The sequence below is a fragment of the Lathamus discolor genome, chromosome 3 (genome assembly GCF_037157495.1).
Source record: "Lathamus discolor isolate bLatDis1 chromosome 3, bLatDis1.hap1, whole genome shotgun sequence".
Classification (NCBI taxonomy): Eukaryota; Metazoa; Chordata; class Aves; order Psittaciformes; family Psittacidae; genus Lathamus; species Lathamus discolor.
In genome coordinates, this window is record NC_088886.1 from 93,432,888 (window position 1) to 93,454,749 (window position 21,862).

The 21,862-nt window shown below is 41.7% G+C and overlaps 1 protein-coding gene and 1 long non-coding RNA gene across 3 annotated transcripts in view; one reads left to right on the top strand and one right to left on the bottom strand.

Moving 5' to 3' along the window:
• Nucleotides 1-258: 258 nt before the first annotated feature.
• On the bottom strand, nucleotides 259-21,204 carry LOC136010040 (uncharacterized). Its single transcript, XR_010610744.1, has 3 exons — nucleotides 19,895-21,204; nucleotides 18,113-18,159; nucleotides 259-310 (listed from the first exon to the last, which is right to left on the bottom strand). It is a non-coding gene; the product is annotated as an uncharacterized LOC136010040 (long non-coding RNA).
• Nucleotides 20,764-21,862, top strand: part of VCL (vinculin) — a 63,310-nt gene continuing 62,211 nt past the window's right edge. The window contains exon 1 of one of the 2 annotated variants that reach the window (XM_065670640.1): nucleotides 20,764-21,219. In XM_065670640.1, coding sequence (XP_065526712.1) covers nucleotides 21,052-21,219 — 168 coding nt within the window. In that variant the 5' untranslated portion in view covers nucleotides 20,764-21,051. The remainder of the gene's footprint in view (nucleotides 21,220-21,862) is intronic. The other variant, XM_065670639.1, reaches the window with a different exon arrangement.

Consider the following 21,862-nt stretch of genomic DNA (forward strand, 5'->3'; position numbering starts at 1 on the left):
TTATTGGTGGAGATTTGTTTTAAGCAAGATATCAGAAAATCTGACTACATGCTTCATGTCTTTTCCTAAAAAAGACAACTTAAAGATATGCAAGCAATGTATTTTAGTTGCACATATACAGATTAAGCACATCTATACTGCAATAAAAAGTATATTGCATGCTGGTTGATGTTGCAAACAGCTTTGGTAACAAGATTGCTTTGCACTTACCAGTATCATCTCAAATACAGGAAGAGCCTTGAAATGTTTATTTTAAGTCCTGAAAGTAGAATATTGAAAGTGTCTGGATAGAGATGTAGCCTTTTTAAGCCTAAAAAGAAGATGAATTAAAAGGAATGAATAGCTCAAAGGATTAGCAATGAAAGACAGACACTTTCACATATAAACTTGTCTGAGTTCATCCAAATTCAACAGCAACTTAGGTCATCAAATTAAAAGAAGCTTTGGTGGTTCACTGGAAGCAAGTCTGGCTCTCAGCCCAGTTTCTAGAGAAAAGATACTCATCAAAAACATGCCTCTATTTGGCTTTCATACTGACTGCTTCAGAAAGGACCAAGACATGAAAATACACAGAGCAGTTCTCTTAAAGTATGTGGTATTAGTGGCCTAGCTAGTATAGCATGTGGGGCTCACAGCCTCCCTTTTTTCAGCTGTGGTTATGCAATGTAATCCATGAATAAAAGCAGATTTTTATAGTATCACTAATGCAGAATTTTCTAAAACATGTAATATATTCAGTAAATGGGAAGGAGAGTTTGGGTTATTCACCCCTGAATTCCTAAATTGTAAACTTAAAGCCTGTTCATAGCATAAGCATAGAATCATAAAATGGCTTGGCTTGGAAGGGACCTTAAGATAATTTAGCTCCAACTCCCCTGCCATGGGCAGGGATACCTTCCAATAGACCAGGTTGTTCAAAGCCCCATCCAGCCTGGCCTTGAAAACTGCCAGGGATGGAGAAGCCACAGCTTCTCTGGGCAACCTGTGCCAATGGCTCACCACCCTCACAGTAAAGAACTTCTTCCTTACATCTAACCTGAACTTCCCCTGTTTAAGTTTGAACCCATTACCCCTTGTCCTGTCACTACAGTCCCTGCCCATAGCAGGGGGGTTGGAACTTTGTGATCATAGAATCATAGAATCATAGAATAGTTAGTTGGAAAGGACCTTAAGATCATCTAGTTCCAACCCCTCTGCCATGGGCAGGGACACCTTAAGGTCCTTTCCAACCCTAACTATTCTATGATTCTATAACTCTATGACTCTTTGGACAGACCCTCATTGGCATCCTTGTAGGCCTCCTTCAGACACTGGAAGGCTGCTGTGCAATTTATCATTTTATATTGTTGTTGTGGGCTTTCTTTTGCACAGTCCTTCCCTTAAATTTGGACCCAGATGAAGCTGAACTCCTTTCTGCCAGGAACACTGTAGGAATGTGTCATGCTTTTTACAAGACACTGCTATCCTACACACACAAGGGACACCGGTGGGCCACAAGTGCTTGAGCAGACAGTGGTGCCAAAGGCACTGAGGTCACTATGATGAACCACAGCCAGAGCTGCTGGGCTGGGGGGAATGTGCAGGCGACTGCCCATCCATCCAGGCTGAGACAGTGGGAATTCCACGAGTGATCAGGTCTCCTTCTTGCTCAGCAGAGCAGCCAGCAGACAAGACTATTGCATCCAGTTACCAGCTTGACTTTGTGCATGAAAATTCTTCAGTATTATGGGCATGCATGTATTTCCAAGTGTAAAAAACAAAGTGAGACACTGGGAAAAAGACCGAGATCTTCTGAGAAGCTACAAATTAATAATATTTCCCTAAGCAAAACAAGGGTGGAGAGAGAAAAATGCCTTTTTCCTTAGACGTCTTCTCATATACAAATAAGCACATGAAAACTCTAGATATGTTCACATGGCTGTAAGCTTATTGTGATCAGTAACCCCACAAAGACAAGACACATTTTAAGAAAAAATCATTCTGTATATTTCCTTTTATCAAAGCACCCGTGGACTCGGTATTGGATGTCGTCTGTTCATGATCCTGTTCTCCTAGTCTGCAAGATCAAATTAATTCTCTGCCTAGAAATCAAATAATCTTGTTACGCAGGTGTTATGAATGCATAGATGTACACACATTATCAGACTGTTTGCAGCTTCTGCTTTAAAAACGGGAGAGGGACAGGTCCAGAGCAGTCTAGCTATAAATGCTTTCTGTATATCATTGCATAGTACACTTGCACTCAGCAAACTCAGGCTGGTGGTAAAAATAACCCTCTCTTGAAGAGCAGACGTTAATTTATCTACTAGGGTTTCCACCTGTTAACATTTTTCAGAGAGGGGCCCTGCCTGGAAATAACTCTGTATTTCATGGTGAACTCTATGTGCTTTACTGGACAGAACCAAGATGTGACTCATAGCTCTGAGATGTGTAAATATTAAACCTGTTTCAGACATTGAGGCTCAGACTTGCCTGATAATAGCCAGACATCAGTGGCACAGCTGAAAAGAGACCATGAAAATCTGGACTCTTGACATTTTTATTTTACGTAAAAGAAATGGTGGCACTCTGAGAGTAATCTCAAGAAATAAGTCACTATAAGGAAGACATCACTGATCAGGAGCAGCAGGCTCTGCTTTCTGAAAGATAAGAAAATGTTTGCATCAGTCTACAGGACATCTTACTGATCTTTGAGCCATGTTTCTCCCTCTTGTTGGTCATTCGGTCATAATTATGATCACTGGAAGAGTCATATTTTATGATCACTGTGGGATTAACTCGTGAACTTGCATTCTAAGTTTTGCTTTCAGGCTTTTCTCAAGTTTTGCAAAAGATTTCAAGCTGGGGTGTGATGGTGGGGTGGACATATAGCAGGACATTATTTATTAAAGGATATTCCTATTGCCCTAACAATCATGATACTAAATCATATCAAATTAAGCAGAAGGCTGAAACAATAGTCAAACTCAACTGTTCCTTGTACTGTACTCCCAGTTCTTGCCTGTCTTTTCAAACTTTTATCAACTTAGTGTTTTTAAATCAAAATTATATTTTTTTTTAAATTTACTTGAAGTTAATAAAACATTCTCTGTCTTTTTCAGTACTGTCATGACATTCTATAATTCCTTGAGTCAAACTTGTCTGAATTCAAACATTTGGCTACTGAGGTCATAAAATCATGGCAGCTAAGTATCAGGGAACATATTAAGGACAGGCAGTGAGTCTGGTTAATGCAGAGATTACATTACCATTGAGAGGTGAGACAGACAAGGTAATTGCAATATTTTGGGTAACTGTGCACTAATTGAGCACTAGTATTGCTGTGCAAGAATCAGAAAAAAAGTGCACTACAGATAAGCATTGCATGATGAGCTCTTGCTCCTGCCCTGATGATACTGCAGGTAAGTTAAATGTATGTATTTAGACAAAAGAGCCACATCAATATATAACCATCCATTTTGTGAGATCTACTATGAAAGGTAACTGAAAATACTTTGGTTTTGATATAAAAGATTTCATATCAAAGAGGATATAGTAGGGCTGGAGAGTGGGAAGAAGGAAACATTTATCTTAGTAGTGTGGCAGAAGAAAAATTCTGGCAGTGTACAACAGCACAAATCAAGAAAATCACTAAAGAGATCTCAGTTTAGCTGTATACAATTCAGTGAGGATGACAGGAAATGTGTTGGAGGGCAGTTTTGACACTTAACTCTTCAAAAGCTACACCACTGTAATGTGGAGATGGCACAAATACACGTGGTTACCCCTCACTCTTCATACACAGTGTTTCCTACAGTAACTAGCAGTATGACCTCATCAGTGCTTGCTCAGCTTGATACACAGCAGGGGTGCTGATACCCATCACTCATGCAGAGCCAGTACAAAATCTTCGTACCATATAAGACCTCCACCCTACTGAGCGTTTTGTGTGGTGACAAGTCAGTTATCGTCACCGTAGCAACCAAGACATTCTCATCTAGGAACTGTTAACAAATTCCCCGTTTCCCCACCTTCTATTTTCTTCCCCCCAAAAAGAAATAACCTGCAACACTGACACACAGGAGTTGTGACAGATAAACATACAAAAGACACTACAGCTCCAGCCTGTAACATTCCAGCAAAGACACACATATCAAGACAGCATAGTTTTCAAATGGGACTACAGGCTATTCTATCTCTGCTATGGGATGACCCTGAACCAGTCTTTAACACTATAGGGAAAAAAAAATCAGCAACTAAAACGTCAGAAAGAATTAATTACTGATATATATATATATCTTCTTTCACAGGGGCAGAGCATGTCAGCGCAACAAACCCTGATGAAGCTTCTGCAATATATTAGCCTGAGAGAGATGCATCGTATTTTTGTCAACAGATAAAGGAAAACAGGAACAAACAGAAATTTTAATATCTCTAGCAGCTATTCCCCCAAGGCTTTTCTCAGGGGCAGAAGAGTTCATTTGTGCATTTGCCAAACACAGAGCCCGTGACAGCCAATGAAACAGCGGGGGGACAGGGGTTCTTCCCCACATAGCTGTCACACTTCAGTGAGTTTTCTAGTAGGACGTTTACTGACAAAACAACAGATATTCAGGTCTTTCCAAATTAACAGTGCAAAATGCCTAACTCAAGGAATTCTGAATCTGCCTTTAGTTTCCCACAGAAGAACAGTAGCTTTATACTTCCGGTCTGCATGTCTTATTTTAGATTATGGAAAGTATTTTCACAGATCACTTAGCAGGATGAAAAGTTAGGATTTGATACTACAAGATCCCAAATCTCTTTTCCACTAATGCAAAAAACATCTGATGGTCAAAACCTCATAGCTTTAGCTCCTGTTAAACTAAACTTGATTTTGTTTTATAGCAATCTTAATCAGCCTTACTATGTTTGAGTCCTTCTTCTACAGTCTGTAAAACTGCGAGCAAGCGCGAATTTACAGATTCCAGAGACACAGAACAGTTCTGGTGACTATAATAATTATGTTGTTACAACAGTTTGCAGTCTTGAAGAAAGGGAAGCTTGCAGTAAGCATGCGCTACACTTGCAAGAAATCTGGAAGCAACTAGTTGGTGTGTTCTCTACATGTGTTGCTAGAATCAATGTCCGTTTGAAAGACTAGTAATTGAGAGATTCCATATAATAACTCAGTGACCTATGAAATTTAAATTACAACAGCTTCCTCACTTGTTGCTGGTACTCTATTTCAGAGAGCTTCAAGGCAGAGACTGGACTCAGTTTGCGTTTGAATACACTATAGTGAATTTCTCAAGCAAAAGACAACTGGTTCTTTCTACACTAAGAGTTACACTACTTCTGAAAGTGCCAGTTCAAACCTAAGCACATCTGGGGTTTTTTTGTTGTTGTTTGGGGTTTTGCATTGTTTTATTTTGGGTTTTTTTAAGAAATATTCCAAACAGATTTATGAACACTGGTGAGAAAAGTTGCATCTTGCTTTTTTTCCAGTAGTATCTGCACATTGTATGCCGCTCTGGGAAGTGTCCTTTATTCTGGCTCCTGATTGGCTGCCAAGGCTTCAAATAGACATGTCTTTACAAAGGTTCTCATGCTGCACCTTTCTTCATGTGCTCGAACTCTTTATTGCAAGGAATTAATGAACAGGAAGAAACTCCTCCTTGGCTTTCACTGCCTAATCAGAATTTGTAGCAGTAGCTCTCAGAAATAGCATTTTATTGATAAAGAGATGAGATTTGAGACAGCTACCAGTGTGCCAACAGAGAGCGTTCCACAGCCACTTCATAATCCCTTCTCAGAATCAGACTGTACTAGAAAACAGTACTTTAAAAACTATGAACTGTCTTCAACCATCAAACGACCTGACACTTCAAAGAAGTATTTCCAAAAACCATCATAAAGAGTGATTCTATAGAACTTCAGCCATATGCTTTCCACCATCACACAGCTTTAGATTGAAGATGGAAGAGGTGATACAGCTTCCCTGACAGTTCTCAGTAAGGGAAACACTGTAGAACCTTCAAGACCCCAACTAAAACCAGAATTTCTGCAGTAGTAGAGTTCATATTTATGAACCACAGCATCCTGCTCTGAAAAAATCATTTCCCAAGCTATACAGGGTATTTTCTAGGAGTCACCATAGCTGAGATTATTAAGTCTCAGAAGCAGAGTACCAGTAACTTCCTTTGCAACAGATTTATAGACATTATACACAGTATAAAAATATCTGACATTAAATAAAGGAAAATTCTGAATTCCTTCCTAGGACTGTACTGACTGCTGATAAAGATTAGCCCAATGCAAACTAAATACATCGGTAAACTAGTATATTTAATGGGAGCAACAGAAAGTAAGTCAGATACTGAAAAGTCAGGTAGTATCATAGTTAATAGTTATAGCATTGTAAATAAGTGTTGTGCATCAGACTGTTTCCCGGGATTTTAGAATTACAGTGCCCCATTTCTGAGCCATTGATGTGAAATGCTGAGTTAGTGGGGATTAGAAAATTACCTAAACTGATGTAATGAAAGCAGGTTTCTTCATCAGATAATAAGCAGAAAAAAAGAAAAGCTTTTCTACAACACTACTCCAGCCTTCAAATAAAAAACCACTACTGAGTGTCTGAACACACCACACAGAGGGGAAGTCCCTTAAAGCTTAGCTGGCTGACACTGCAGCTTGGGGACATGATGAGTTGTCTGCATAATTTTTTTTAAAGCCTCTTCCGTACCACCATGTTAGGTTCCAGAGAAAGCTACAGCCTAAGAAATGCAGATGGTGGTGACAAATTTGTTTCAGACTAGTTAATAGCAACTAGATTATCCAATAGGCTAAATGGGTTTGATGATACACATGGCATGAAGGGAGCCTGACTTGTGACTTGTCACCAAATTCCCAGTGAAATCCATGAACTCTTCCAGTATTTCTGGACAGATTAAAGGTGACCAGTTTTTATAGAGGATTTCAAACTAGCTTCCATACACGAATCGTTTTTATTTCTTTTAAAAATCCATATTAAACACGTTGAACTGAGAACTCTTCTCTCATTCACAAGGAGTTGCGCAGCTTGGGGTATTGCTCTCCAAAAACTTGATTTCAGGTTGCAGCCCATGTTGTTGCAACTCTGCGGATTATTTGAAATCTATGGCATTACTTGGTCTGTCCTAGCTATAAGGGAATAGTAAGCCACAGTTGCAGCTTGTGGTGTTCCTGTACAGGGTAAATTCACAAGAAAAAGGGACAAAAATTAGCATGAACAGAGATTACTCCAGGACTAAGAAAAGCACAGGTTTGCTGTCTCTCTTACAAGACTGGAGATTGTACTGTTCCCTTTACCTCAGAGTCTGCAGGTCTAATTCCAAGTAAAGACAAGTCCTTTGTGTCTTTGCAGACGACATGTAAATAAAATCATAATTTACACTGCCTTACTGTCATTTTCATGGTAGCTATATACAATCTCCACTGAAAGAAGAAATACTTGTCTTTCTGTGTGCTTTTCTGCTTGCCATCTGAGTTCTTCATCAAATAGAAAACCAATATTGGCCCACATGAACTGGGCAGACTATTCCTAGAATTACAAGGGGAGGGAGGATAAATGATCTGCTAGGAAAAGTTTATAGCTTTACTCTCTACATTGTGACAACCCTGTAAATTGGTAGCAAATAGGAGGCACTGCCTCCGACTGCAGTTGAGGCACTTCCTATCAGCGGTTTAAACATAACCAAAGGGTTATGCTCACCTCTCAGGAGAATGCTAATCACGATTTCGTAATGGCAATAGACTACTGTTAACAAAAAGCATGTTGGAATGTCACAGATTACATAATTCTGTCTCAGAGGCCCATATGAGTTACTTGTCATCTCCCAGAATGTCTGATAGCTCTGGAGACCACCAATTTCTGTGCGGTTTGCTACCCACTTTACTGCAAAAGGGTGAGCTAGCAGAGACTGTGCACTGTTTTAGACAAATCTAGACTGAATGTTTTAGGAATAATGTGCACATACAGCTCTGTTGCATTAATTCTGCAAGTTTTTCCAAAATGAAAAGCCCTGGTAATGCTGAAATGGGAAAAAAGTTTGTGAGTTTTTTTCCAGGTCACATAAATTATCAGAAGTTCAGGGGTGAATTCCTTGCTCTATTAAAAAATGTGTGAGTTCTGCTACTTAATTCAGTGAGATGAGGATTTCAGCAAATATACTTCTTTGCATGCTTAGGACTTGGATAAAATCTTGCAAAGTTCGGCTTCAGAAACCTGGGCCGAATCATAGCTTATATAGAAACTAAGAAAGACTGAGGTATAAGCTCCTCTTCTTTATTTTTCCCTTCTTTTTGGTGGGGGGTGGGTCTGTGTGTATCTATGACTAGTAGCTAATATTAAGTATTCTCACACATGTTCAAACATTCCATTTGAAAGATATGCACAGGTCTTACAATAGTATAATTTACACAGAGTAAATAAATCATCCCCATGTAAGAAAGATATAACTATGCCAAGCATTTCAAGAATGGCAATGTGGAAGAAAAGAGACTGTCAGACAAGCAGTATCACATCATCTCTAACTGGAATTTAACACCTGAAGTTAAAAATTCAAGACAATGGATTCTCAGCTGTATATATTGAAGAAGTTATAAGAATTAGCTTAGAACATGCAGAATCAGAAGAACAGAACCAACAGTGTAATCAGGTACTAATGCAGTGCAGTATTCAAGACCACTGGCTAAAATTCATAATAGCATTGAACTGAGAAGGTAGTACTGAGACCACCTCTTAACACATCTGAGTGTGTTAACAATAAGGCAATCAACATTCAATATATAATTACTGTGTTCATGTCAAATCACACAAAATAAAAGCACTTAGAAATAGTGCTCCCAAATGGCTCAAAAAGAGCCGTCCACAGACTCAGCCTAAAAATATGACTTAGTGAATTCCAGGCAGTATTGAAGAATGAAAAAATGTTTATTTTTTAATAGTCTTAGTTCCTGCTTTTCTAAAATAAGGACTTGCTCCATGCCAAATTCATAGGAGACTACTACACATTAGTTAATATCTAACCCACCCTTCGAAAAATATGTAGTGCTGAATGAGCTTCCAAAGAGCATCAACAGATATCAGTAATACCATTATCTGCAGAGAAAACAGAACATCCACAAATGGGGAGATCAATCTACCAGCAATAAATTGACATTACTGTTACTGCTCAACAATACTTTCAGTTACTTAATAATAGTTATTTTGGGTAGCAAAAAGTAAGGAGTATTCACTGTTCATAATGTCAAATCAGTACACGCTGTACCTGTATTTTTTGTACATTACAATGGGAGTTTTGTGATCTCAGCAGTTTTGTAAGTCCAAATACTTCTGAATATCATTTTGCCAGTACACGAATCACGCAGCAGTAAGAAAAGCCTACCCTAGAGGGATTTTTGTATGAAGTGGAATGCACACATTTAAATTCTGACCCAGCATGTACTATTTCATGGAAGAAACGAGCTTGCTCAGCTTTTCAGATTACAAGAAAAGTAACAGAATTCACTGCCACATTACAGGGGTGAAAAAAAACCCCAGTCTCCTACCTTGGGTGGGAAATTCTTAAGCAGGGTTTCTTACACCATCCTCTGAAAGTGTCAGGACTGGCCACAACCTGATTAGACTTGACAGGTTAGTAGTCTGATCTATATGACAACTGCTTCCTTCCTATGAAAAATCTGTATTGGATATATTTGTGCTCCTATGAAAATGTAAATAGGAAGTTCTATTTTTTATATCAAATAAAAGTGTCTCTGCCTGCTTCTGGAATACTAAAAAGTCTGAACTCCATGTAGCTGTAGGGTGCTAGCTGGAAATGAAAAAAGAGAAAAGAGAATCAGCCTGGAAACTTTCATGAAGCTCTGGAGTGTTCCATGCATATGGAAACGTTTGCAGTAGCATTAGCCGTAGTGCCAGATTACCTCTTCTCACTGTAAAAGCTATCTTCTGACCATGGCAACTGCAAGAAAATAGATTTCTAAGGTGTCAGCTGCCATCCGTTTAATTTTGCAGGTCAGGGCGGCAGTGCCACCTTGTTTCCTATGTATTGCCCTCCTTGAAATTCAGCCTACAGAGAGTGGAAGCAGAAACCATGCACTAGTAAGAAATAAAATTCATCTGATTGTGTATGGGTTGGAAGAAGCACAGACTGTATATGCGGCTAAGAAGCAGAGTTCTCCATTCTGCAGCACTATTAATTGCCTGGAATGCTCCTGCAGTGTCCATACATTCAAAGGTACTGAAAGTAAGCTGTAACTTAAGAGTATTTAACACATTTTATTGCAAGCACAAAGCTGATTGTAGGCCATTATCACTGTTTCAAATATAACTCAATTTGTGTTTGCATGTACTTTTAAGTTATTTTATTCTCAGTAAAAAAACCCAAACCAGCCAAAACAAAAACAAAAAAAAATTTACTTTATTTTAATAGCTATGTCTTTCCTTAGGACTCTTTTTTGTCTCAGCTTGTCTCTCCTTTTGTCTCAGTCCTAAACGACTCTTTCCAAATGAATGCCAACATTATCATTGTCTTTTCTTTTCCTTTATTTTTTCTTTCACTTTCCCTTTCCTTTTTCCTTTCTTTCCTTTTGCCATCTCATTTCGTCTTCCCTTCTTCTTTTTTTTTTTTTTTTTAAATATATGTTGGCAGCTTTAGATGTTATCACAGAACAACCAAGCCTGAGACACTATGGACAGGTGCTGGGCAAGATTCTTTACATAGCTCTTCTGTAACAAAGCACCTGAACCCTTGGCCTTTTGGCACCTGTTGTTCTTCTGGTCCTGCATTTCCCAGGGAGTTCTCTCTCTCATCCTTGCATGTCCACACTCCCTCTTCGTTCTGTTCCTGGGCCTCCCAACTTCTTGCAATTCCAGTCCTGGATTGGAGAGCCTGAGCAGAATCTAAAGTGATGCAGATTCAGCATATTGGGTTGTTTGCTGGTTTGGTGTGGGATTTGGGGGTTGGTTTTTTGTGTTTCTTTTTGGTTTTGGTTTGAGTTTTATTTGTTGTTTTCCTAATGTTCTCTTACAGACACAAGCTGAGGTCATGCCTGTATTGCAACTGTACACCTTCCCACTTTGTGGGCAGTGGAGACAGCAGAATGGTAGCAGCCAGGATGGAGTGTTCACACTTCTTCTTTCCCTCCGCTGTGGTGTAGATGGTTGCATGATTCAGTACAATCTGCAGAATTTCTACACAAAGGCCACAGTCTCCCACTCATACAGCATCTCTGAGCTTATCTGTTTGCACCCACTATTAAGGACTGTGAGGAAAAAAGGAAATCACTACTATAATCAGCATAACTGCTTCGGATTTTTGCACTGTCATCAGACATCTGTAATATTATTATTTCTTAAAAAATACTCATGCTCCTTTTGCATTCACCTTTTTGTTGTTTTTAAGAAGAATAATTACACCTGTTTGTTAATGTGGAAGTGGACATGAACTTTCTTAAGTAAAGCCTATCCGCAAATACAAATCCATAAATCCAAAGACCATGTTATCTGTTGTGTTGCCCAGCTGATCGGTGTCATGGACATAATAATCTCTTCTTCACATTCCATTTAAGAAAGCCCTCAAGCAATGCCATCTGTTCTTACACTGGTAGGTTTACTTCCTACTGTAACATGTGTTGGCTAACATTTGCATTTCATCTTGGCATTAGACATTTGACGCGCAATGAAAAGGGTCCCCAGACTGTTGGAGCCCTTTCTAAACACTTGAAAGGTACTTGCTTTTAGAGTTTCAGCCATGCAAACCCATTATTCTCTTTGTACTTCAGATATTAAACTGATGTTGATCCCATATTTTGCAACTAGACAGCTAAAAGGAGAACCAGACTCAAGTGCCCAGTAGTGAAGGTTGCTGTGTTATCCCCAGGATGCTCTCAGCAGCAAGACTCGGAAAGAACTGTGCTAAGGTGCTATGCTTTGTAGCCATCAAGTACCACAACTAAACCTCAGAAACACATTGCCTGTACAGAGCTTTACTGACAACAGCTAGTGTAGCATGTGGCCTTCCCTGCTGATAGTCACGTTTGGAAATACACTTAGTGATATTATTTTTAACTCTTCCTGAAAGCTATAGAAGTACTGGTTTCCTACAGGAGCTGAAGGAAGCTTATGTCCCAAAGGGTTTGTGCTGCGGATGCACAAACTGTATCAACTCAGATGTGGGGTGTGGGTGTGCATGTAAATTTCTTAAAATGTTTTGTTTCAGTTTAAACCTATATTTTCCCTCTCCTTTACTATTACTTTGAAATCGAAATACAGAAGGCATGTTTCCATTACTAAAAAGAAGTCTATGCTCACTGCCATTTCATGGACAAAACAAAACCTTCTCCCCCTTTCATGAAAGCTCTCAGAAAGTCAAAGCAGTCCTGACTGTAAAATGCTTATATGATTTTCCCAAAAGAAATTTTCTCCCTCAGTCCTTTGTTCAGAGTCTGTTTTCTTTACCTCATTTCCAGACCTAATTTTCCCTGGGTTTCTATTGCATTACGTTCTCTCTGCCCTCTCTCCCAGTCTCCAAGAGAAATGCAAACCTAATTAAAGACACATGGAATGTTTAGGCTATATTAGTTAGAGACTGTTAGAAATTGGAAAGAAAATAGGTTTTCATGAAACTATGAGAGGTTGTTTCCAGGCTTCTCTTTCGAAAGAGATGCCACACAATCACTCCCAGCTTACATGAAGAAGATACACAAATGTGTATCTTTAATATATATACATTTTTTTTTCTTACAGCTCATGTTTTGAGCACTAACAACACATGTAGCAGTGAGAGGCCTGTCCAGCAGGCAGCCTCTGCGATGTGACTAGATGTGAACCCACTCCATGACCTGACCCACCGCTGTGCCTGAGATCACTGTCCACAGTTGTCCATAGGGTCAGGACATGATGTTGCAGCATGCACTCTGTTTTCCCTCACATTATCGCTAATTTTGAAATAGAATAGGGCTGTGTTTATATAACATGTATCTTTGTTGTAACAGAGCCAAGTCAATTCTAGCAGAAGAAAAGCTCAGTCACACAGGAAATAGGAAGTAACAGTGACAGCAGATAAACTACTTTCGTGTTGCACATCATCACCCCGAGGTTTCTCATTACCCTGACACCAATTTTGGTCCTTTCTTGATTTGAGGTGTTAGAGCAGAATTATTTCACAGGAGCAACATAAAGACGCACAGAATCAGGCCATGTGTGTCACAGAATCATAGAATAGGTAGGGTTGGAAAGGACCTTAAGATTATCAAGTTTCAACCCCCCTGCCATGGGCAGGGACACCTCACACTAAACCATCCCACCCAAGGCTCTGTCCAACCTGGCCTTGAACACTGCCAGGGATGGAGCATTTACAACTTCCTTGGGCAACCCATTCCAGTGCCTCACCACCCTAACAGTAAAGAACTTCTTCCTTTTATCTGATTCTTTATTCTTCCTTTATCTTCCCCTCTCTAAGTCATCTAGCACACTACCTGACAGTAGTCAACAGTAGATGTCTATGAGAGTACAAAAGTGGGGCAGAAAAACCCCCACCCGAATTCCCAAAGTACACATGTTCAGCTGAAAAAAATTAAAGCTGAGGTTCTTTTGGAGATGAAAATAGTGTCTCTGTTTTATAGATCTGATGGGATTATCTACTGAGAATTTGTTCCAGTAGCTTTTGAACATTCTGGAGGTTTGAACTTTGGTCCATATACACTTTTTGAATCAATGACATCTTTTTATGATGATATAGTGTAAATATATCTCTGTTGAAGTTATAAGCACTTAACATTCAGAAACTATTATTTTGTCATTTACAGCTCTGGACAGCACATATTTATTTATTTAAATCTCTAACTAAAGTCTGAGCCGTTTAAGCATGTGCTGTGAGGGAGAGCCTTCCACATCATTGTAAACTGATTTTCAGATTCCATGATCACGTACAGGGGATGGAAGGTGAAAAGAGGTACCAAATCAGGCATTAGGATTTAAGCCTTTTGAGGGGTAAAACATATCTTCAAACAGCAGCCAAAACGTCTTCTTACAGAATTAAGTTCAAAATTTCTGCAGTTAGACAGAAACAACTTTATCAAAGCTGCAACATTTCCTATTTCAGACAGCTCTGAAAGCTAATGGTGTAATTTAGTAGCACTCCTACTAAATCTTTCAGTGATGCCACATTAGCTGAATCACCATGACTCAACTTTACATTACAATCCTAATTTGAGAAGCTTGTCAGTTGAAATTTAGAAGTCCTTCCCATTACAATTTGTACATGGTCTCTTTATTTGGTGATAGTGGCATGAAGGCACACAAGAAGCTGTTTAGAAGCTGCAGAGAGAAAAGTTCATGTTTTCGCCAAATGACATATAAATAATATACTCTCATGTATACCACCATAATACACCACCCTAAAGAAACTCAAATTCAATTGTTGTTCAGACAGCAGAGTCAGATTCTGAAGTTTGAAACACAGTGCAATCAACTCTCTTTTTCTAAGAGAACATATAATACTTTCTTTAGGCAGTTTGAAAAGAAAAATAGAATCTTTCACCTCCACTTTAACAGAGACTCCCGTGACAAGCAGCACCCTATCCCTTTCACACTGTTCTTGCCTGAGCTATTCTTCTAGAAAATTTGTAGCTCTTTCACTACGAGTAAGGGAAGGTAGCCGACAAATTATTTTCCTTCATAAAAAGCCCACCTCCGTAAGAGGGCTTTATTAGTGACAATTCAATTCATAAGACATCAGCTTAATTTTCCTTGATTGTTTCTGTAACCCAGATTTATTCTCATGCTAACAAAAGGTCCTAAACCTTGTATATAATGCAGCCAATAAAGGTACTACTTAAAAAGCATTCTGTAAACAGTGGGTCTCTAGAAGTGTGAAGCATTTTGCAGCACTCTGCTCTGTCAGACTTGCCCTGTCTGGTTTGCCTCTACTCCCCTGGCCTGTAGGCTCCTGCTGATCTACGTGCAGCCAGAAAGTCAGAAACCCCAACAATGTGCAACAGCTAAATACAAGTGAGTTTGCCAGCTAGTGGTCAGAATTTGTTGATACTCTACTTTCTTGGGGCTTCTTTTTTTTTTTCTTTGAAAGGTCTCCATTATGTTACATGTATGTTAAAAGCTCTCTTAAAGCCTTTGAATGAGGATTTGCAGGATGTGGGGTCTAAATACTGGTGAACTTGGTTCTGTTGAGAGAGACTGTTCTGGCAGACTTTCAACTACGCCTGGTAGCAAGCTCCACTAATCTTCTCAGAAGCATTCTTCCTATGAGTCTTCCTGACAAATTTGCAAACCAAACAGATTGGTATTGGCAGAGTATAGATACACATTTGGATTAGGGAAGTGCACCTCTGTATACTGAAAAACAGAATTGAAGAAAATAGCTGCACTTCTGTTGCTCAGGCCCTAGACAGTTAACATTCAAGAATGTTTCTTTCTGCTGTCACAGTACTTGTACTTCATTCCTTTATTCTGACTAAAGAACTACAGCATTTACCTTCCTGAACAAACTCCAAGAAGCTCATGTACTCCTGACTATTTTGCCCCTTGCTGTGCTGAGGATAGATTCCCGGGCTACTATGGCTGCTTCTCCTCTCCCATATTTGGAAGTTGGCCTGCACACTGGAGATCCCTTGTGGGTTTCTGTTTAAATTCCAGAGTCACTGTTGCACATTACCATTTCCTTCAGCTGATGCAAATCAAATACGGCATGAGTGAAAGACATGAGCATAGGCTTGGCTAACTGCTTTGTGAGGGTAACTCGCAATGAAAGTTTTGTCTCAGGAGAAAACGTTTCACAGGCGCAGCATGCTTTGCACAATGTGACGGTGCTGAGGCTATTGACCCTCATTTGGCAGCAGTCTGCACACACTTTAGCACTGCATACCAAGCTTAATTGCCAGTGCTGACACAGTATCCAACAGTAAAGAATGACACACTTGCATGAAAAATATTGTTGCCTGGTATCAGGGGCATTTTTCTGTACACAAAGCCCAAAACATAAATGGGAATTTAATTTCATTCCTGAAATTTTAGGGCATATGCAGCAAACTTTGTAGCCCTTAATTTTTGCTTCTCATCTTCCAAAAGCTCCAAGAACCCAAACATCTGCTGTTTTCAAAAAAATGTTAAAATTTTTATTAACCAGTGGTTATTTTTGTCAGTGGACTGAATATATGGTATCATATGGAACATAGTACCTTAAATAGGAATGAGTTTTAAATATTTTAACAGTACTAACAGTTTATAGCCAAGCTCCTTTAGGACAGGATTTAAGAACCTCTCATTCCTATCCCTTGAGTACTTACACAGGTAATGTCACCTCTGTAAATGGTGCAAAAATCCAGTCTACTAACACTTGAAACCTATAAGAAAGTAAAAGAAGATCCCTGTGCTCTGTCTATGTATAAGAGATTCATAATTTAATTCTTAATAGCTATGAATTTAGCTATAAAGGTAACTAAGGAAAAGATGACCACATTTTTAGCGTACTTTAAAAAGATTCTAAACCGAAGACAGTAAACATAACATTTGTAAGGACATGTTTTTCAAGCCCGGAAGTTTGCATAGATCAGAGTCATTCTGGATTCTTCCCTTTGCAACATGATAAAATTCTCACTACAATCCTAATGATCTTTAAACCTATGAGTGGCACAGGGTTGAATACACACTGTCCTTTCTGTGACAGCACTGCATTTTAATGAGGAACAGAGAACAAAATATATACATTCACAGAGCAATCTTGCAATGAGTTCTACAGAATTTTCTGCAAGTACAGGGTCCAATTATGTAAAAATAACTCTAGGTTCAGGATCTCAGGCAGGAAGAAGGAAGTATTTCTGTATTAGATTAATTTTCTTTCTTTATTATAATTACTTGAAGCTCCTCTGAGGTCTGCGTTTTAGTCAAGATAAATTAATGAACATGGTATCTTCATAATTTTCATTATGTTCAAAAGTATGTCAATGTAGATTTATGTAGTGAATGTATCTCTCCACTGTATATGGAAGGAGTTTACATATACAGACAGAAAATTGCTGCTATCTAGCAATTTCCTTTTTAAGTATTGTCTAATTTGGCCATTTAGTACTTGCTGATGGCAGTAAACTCCTATATCTACTAACACAAAGCTACAAATCTTCAGTGTGCATGCTAAGCCATAAAGAACCTATGAAAGAATTAAAGATCTTCATGATTATCCAGTAAAAAAGCAATTGCACACATGCATATATTCAAAGAGTTCGTTATCACTAAATATAGCGTTATTTAATTTTAGCCAGTGACTTCTCCAGAAGTCCCAAGGCTTTGGCTTTGAATTGGAACGCACTGTTCTACTGCTCCTGCCACTTGCAGCTGCAGTGCCATGTGCCCTGACCGCAGGATACCGAATTCTCTGAAATATACTATGGAAGAGGCTGCATTGCAGCTAGATTGTTTGTAAGCACACACTTTTTCTACCAAAGCCCATTACCTTTGTATCCATGTATTTGACTTGAAGTAAAGACAGGATTTCTGTGCGTCATTAGAAGACTTCATTATGTAAGAGAAAATGAAAATGTATTATCTGGAACAGGGAGACATTATGGTCCTAAAATCAGTGGAGATTTTTGTAAGCAGTAGAGTCTGCTGACATCAAGTTCTCTGCAGAAATGGGTTCAACTGGATTCACCTGAGGTCTTATGAAATAGTGAAAGACATGGAAATAGTGTCTTAAAAGCTAATCCTCTCATTCTAACCACTTTAACTTATTTGAGATACTAGTCACCATTGTCATGCTAATAATAGATACTGCTTCTTAACAACACTAAGATTTTGAGTGTGTGGAAAGAAAAGGAGGTTCAGCAACTCCTTTTTTCTCAGCGGGGAATCCATTGTTGCATGTGTAACACCATATTGGAAGATGACGAATTCACACATTTCTACTTTGGGCTCAGTAAATGGAAAATATTGTGATCAAATTGATTGTTACTTTCTAACCATCTGTTAGGACCTGGAGAGCTGATGGAACTGCATAAACTGGAGAAATGATCTCACAGGAGCAGCATAATTAATGTATAATTATAGACTAAATAGTGCAAAGGGCAAAATAAACAGAAGCGTTTAAAAAAGTACCTGCTGCAAAGCTGTTACTCATATGACATCAGTGTGACATCTGAATACTGCAAAAGAAAGAAAAAACACTGTAAAGGTAGTACTTGAAAAATAAAAAAATCAGTGCTGCATGTATTGCTTCTAATCGTGAGGAATTTTGCCAGTTGTGGCTGCAAAAATTAGGTAGCCACAGGAATAACAGGCAGGGAATTTCACTGATGGCCCTGCAGTAGTCACGTAGTACAGATAATAAAAATTGATTTTTGCATGGGTAAAAATTACACCAATATAATCCAAATATTGAAACAAACTCTTCATACCAACATACCGTCTAAATAGAAACGGTCATAAAAAAAAGTCAGGTGTGTAAAGTTTCAGAAGGCTACCAAATGTGTCCATCTGTTATATTTTGCCTCTAATACACTTATTACAGCCACCAAAACAGCCTTTTAAAATAATAACACTTTTTTTCTTAGAAACATATTCTTGCACACGCACCGCTCAGAACACAGTAGACAAAATCCCAGACTTAGAGCAATTATTTTTAATCAGCTTATGTGCAAGTCCCACAAAAGACTAAATATGTGGTTTATTAGGTTTGCATACTTCCACAGAACAGAATTTAGCAGATTATTAGTTCATAACACAGACTAATTGCTTTTTGCAATTCCCAGCTGCTGCACATTTCTATCCAGAAGGATTTTTATGTGTGTGCATTATTACTGATCCACAGTATGCTAAAGAGGCAACGCTGGGAATGCATATACTAGGAACAATAAGCACATGCTATACAGCCAGTAGCTAACAACAAAAAACCTCTCATGGTGCATAGTTTAAGCAACTTCATACACTCACTACCACTGAGAGGCTGTTATTTTAAGTATGTTGTGAATAACATAATTTGATTATCTTCTGTCAAGCCTACAGGTACACCTCTTTCCAAACAAAACCAGATTGTACAACATGGAAATCAGTCCTCCGACTTCTACCACTGCAGATGTGAAAAATACACACACATAAATACAATTCCCAGCATACTAAAAGAAAGAGGACAACAACAAAAAGAAATTCAGAGCTAAAGGTGGTAACCCTGCGTCAAGTGCGGTTTTCTTAACTTTTTAGGCCTACAACTTGTAACTATCTCTGAAGCTCCGACAATGACAACTCTGGTACTAGAAGTTATAAAGACAGATCCTCACGCATACCAGAAGCTTTAACGATTTAATTGCTCTTTCTATACATAAATGCATCTGCTGGTAGAGCTGGCTATGCTCAAGCGCTGCACAGAAAGCGTACTATTTTGCTCTGAAACACTTAGGAATGAAAGCTAGTCTGACAGGAACATTGATTTATAGCTTAAAATAGCACCAGGACAAAAAGAAAATACCTAAAAGCCAGAAATAATTTCCCAAATCTAATTCTGCGCTCGTGTTATCGAGCAGAGGAGGAAGTACAGACCGCAGCGCTGTAACCCTTTACTCACACGCTTTATTACCATGAGTACTCCCCGTGTCACAAGAGACACCGCACAGGCCACGCTGGAGAGCGGGCAACGTCGCAATCCGTAGGAGCTCCCCCCCCGAGTTTTATTGAGGCTGGCAGCGGTACGTGCGGCCTTAGGACAGCGCGCTCCCGAGTCACGCACCGTGCGTGAGGAGCGGGCCTCTGGAGGCGGGCAGGCAGCGGTGGGCACAGCCTGCCCTACGGGGCCGAGGCGCTCTGCGCCCGCTACGGGAATTGATGTTACTCTCTGGCGACGGTTTCTACTCCTTCCCCCAAACCACGCCGCTCACCTAAACGTACTTAGAGGAACGCCCGTGCCGCTGTTATCACCAGAGGCTGTAACGGGAAAACCGTAAGCCCCGACGCACTCTCCCCCTACTCGGGGCTCCCAGCCCGCCACGCTGGGCCGCCGCCGCCGGGCACTGCTCTCCCGACTGGGCGCTGCCGGCGTGCTGGCCGCTCTCCCGCCGCGCCCCCTCAGCCTCAGCGGGGCAGCGAACACACCCCTCCCCTCTTCAGACGGGGCGCGGGCGAGAAAGCGGCCCCCCCCCCGCCACTTCTCCTCAGGGGGACGGAAGCGGTTGGGACCGCGCCCCGGGCGTGCCGGGCCAGGCCGTTCCGTAGCGGCTGCGGGCGCCCTGCGGGGAGACCGCGCACCCCTGAACGGAAGGCAGTCGCGGCTGCGGCGTGAGGAGCGCTCCCCGCCCGAAGCGGCGGCTGACAACGGTGGGGGGATGCGGGCGAGGGGCGCCCCCTCCCCGGGCACTCCCAGCCACCCGCACCCCGCCGGGCGCGCCCGGCCCAGCCCCGCAGTCCCAACCCGCGCCGGCAGCGGGGCGGGGCGTAGGCCAGGAATCCCGTTTTCCCTCCCGCTCCCTCGGCCACTGTATCCCGGCACGCCGGCTTTAATCGTCTCCTTATATGGACACCAGAATGTCTGACGTCACCTGAGCGCTGGGAAACCAGCGCCCGCACAACCAAGCTTGGTCGGGAAGGCGGGTGTTGCGGAACGGCGGCGGGGCGGAGGGACAGGCAGGCTCTGGAATGTTGATGGACGCGGCAGTGAGCCACTGGGAGCCGCGATCCCCGCTCGGCCATTGGGCGAGGGCGGCCGAGGGGGCGGGGAGCCGGGGGAGGGTTAGGTTGTGGTGGTTGAAAATCCGCCGCCTGGCTGGAGCGCCGTGCCAGTGCGGGGTGGGCGCTGCCAGGGGAAAGCGGGAGGGCAGCGAGTTCGAGTCCCGCCTCCGCGAACTTCAGTTAGGCGCCGCTTCCCCGGGCTGTTGCGGTCTGCTCCGGGGCGAGTGGAGCTCCGGACGGGTGTCTGTTTTCCTTCTCTTCTTCGTTTGCTTCCTTGCGCCGAGGCCGCGGCGTTCTCAGTGGGGCGCCAGCCCACAGGGACAGAGTTTGCCTGGAGTTTGTGAGGACTTTGGGCCCCGGCCCCCCGCCCCGCCGCCGCCATGCCCGTCTTCCACACTCGCACTATCGAGAGCATCCTGGAGCCGGTGGCCCAGCAGATCTCCCACCTGGTCATCATGCACGAGGAGGGGGAGGTGGACGGCAAGGCCATCCCGGACCTCACCGCCCCCGTGTCGGCCGTGCAGGCCGCTGTCAGCAACCTGGTGCGGGTGAGTAGCGGCGGCTCCTCCACGCCTTTTCACGGCAGCAGCTTCGGCCCCCGCGGCCAACTTTGGGGTCCCATGGCTGTGGAGCCCCCACACAGGTGTGCCAGCCCTCCTCCCCGCTCCCGCGATGGCCGCCCCACCGGCGCCCCGGGAGGGAACGACTTCCCCGACGGTGCCGCCTGTAGCAATGGCTGAGGCAGAGGCCGGGAAGGGGTTAAGTTGGGAGGCTTTCTGGACCTCTGCGGCTTCTGTCTGGCAGCTGTCTCCGGCTGTTCGGGCCGTGCCGAAGGGCAGTGAGTTGTCCGGAAGGGCGAGTTGCTCACTGTTTTTCTGAGGGACGAAGTCTGCCTTTTCCCCACCTGAGGAACGGCATAATGATAAAGTGCTGCGAACTGCTGAAGTCGCTGCTGGTTGTACCGCCCTCTCCGCTCGCTGTGGGGTGCACCCTAAAACGGCTCACAGATGTCTCTGATATGCTGTGTGGTTTTTGCTGTCTTGGAAACTCCTATTTTAAGTGTATGCACTATAAAAGGCAAAATACTTACTTGGTGCGATCCTACCCTGAAAAAACTCACAAGCCTCCCAGGCATGTGGGTTTGGTTTTTATATTGGTGGAAGCTGGCAGTTCCTTATCAGCACAGGAGTT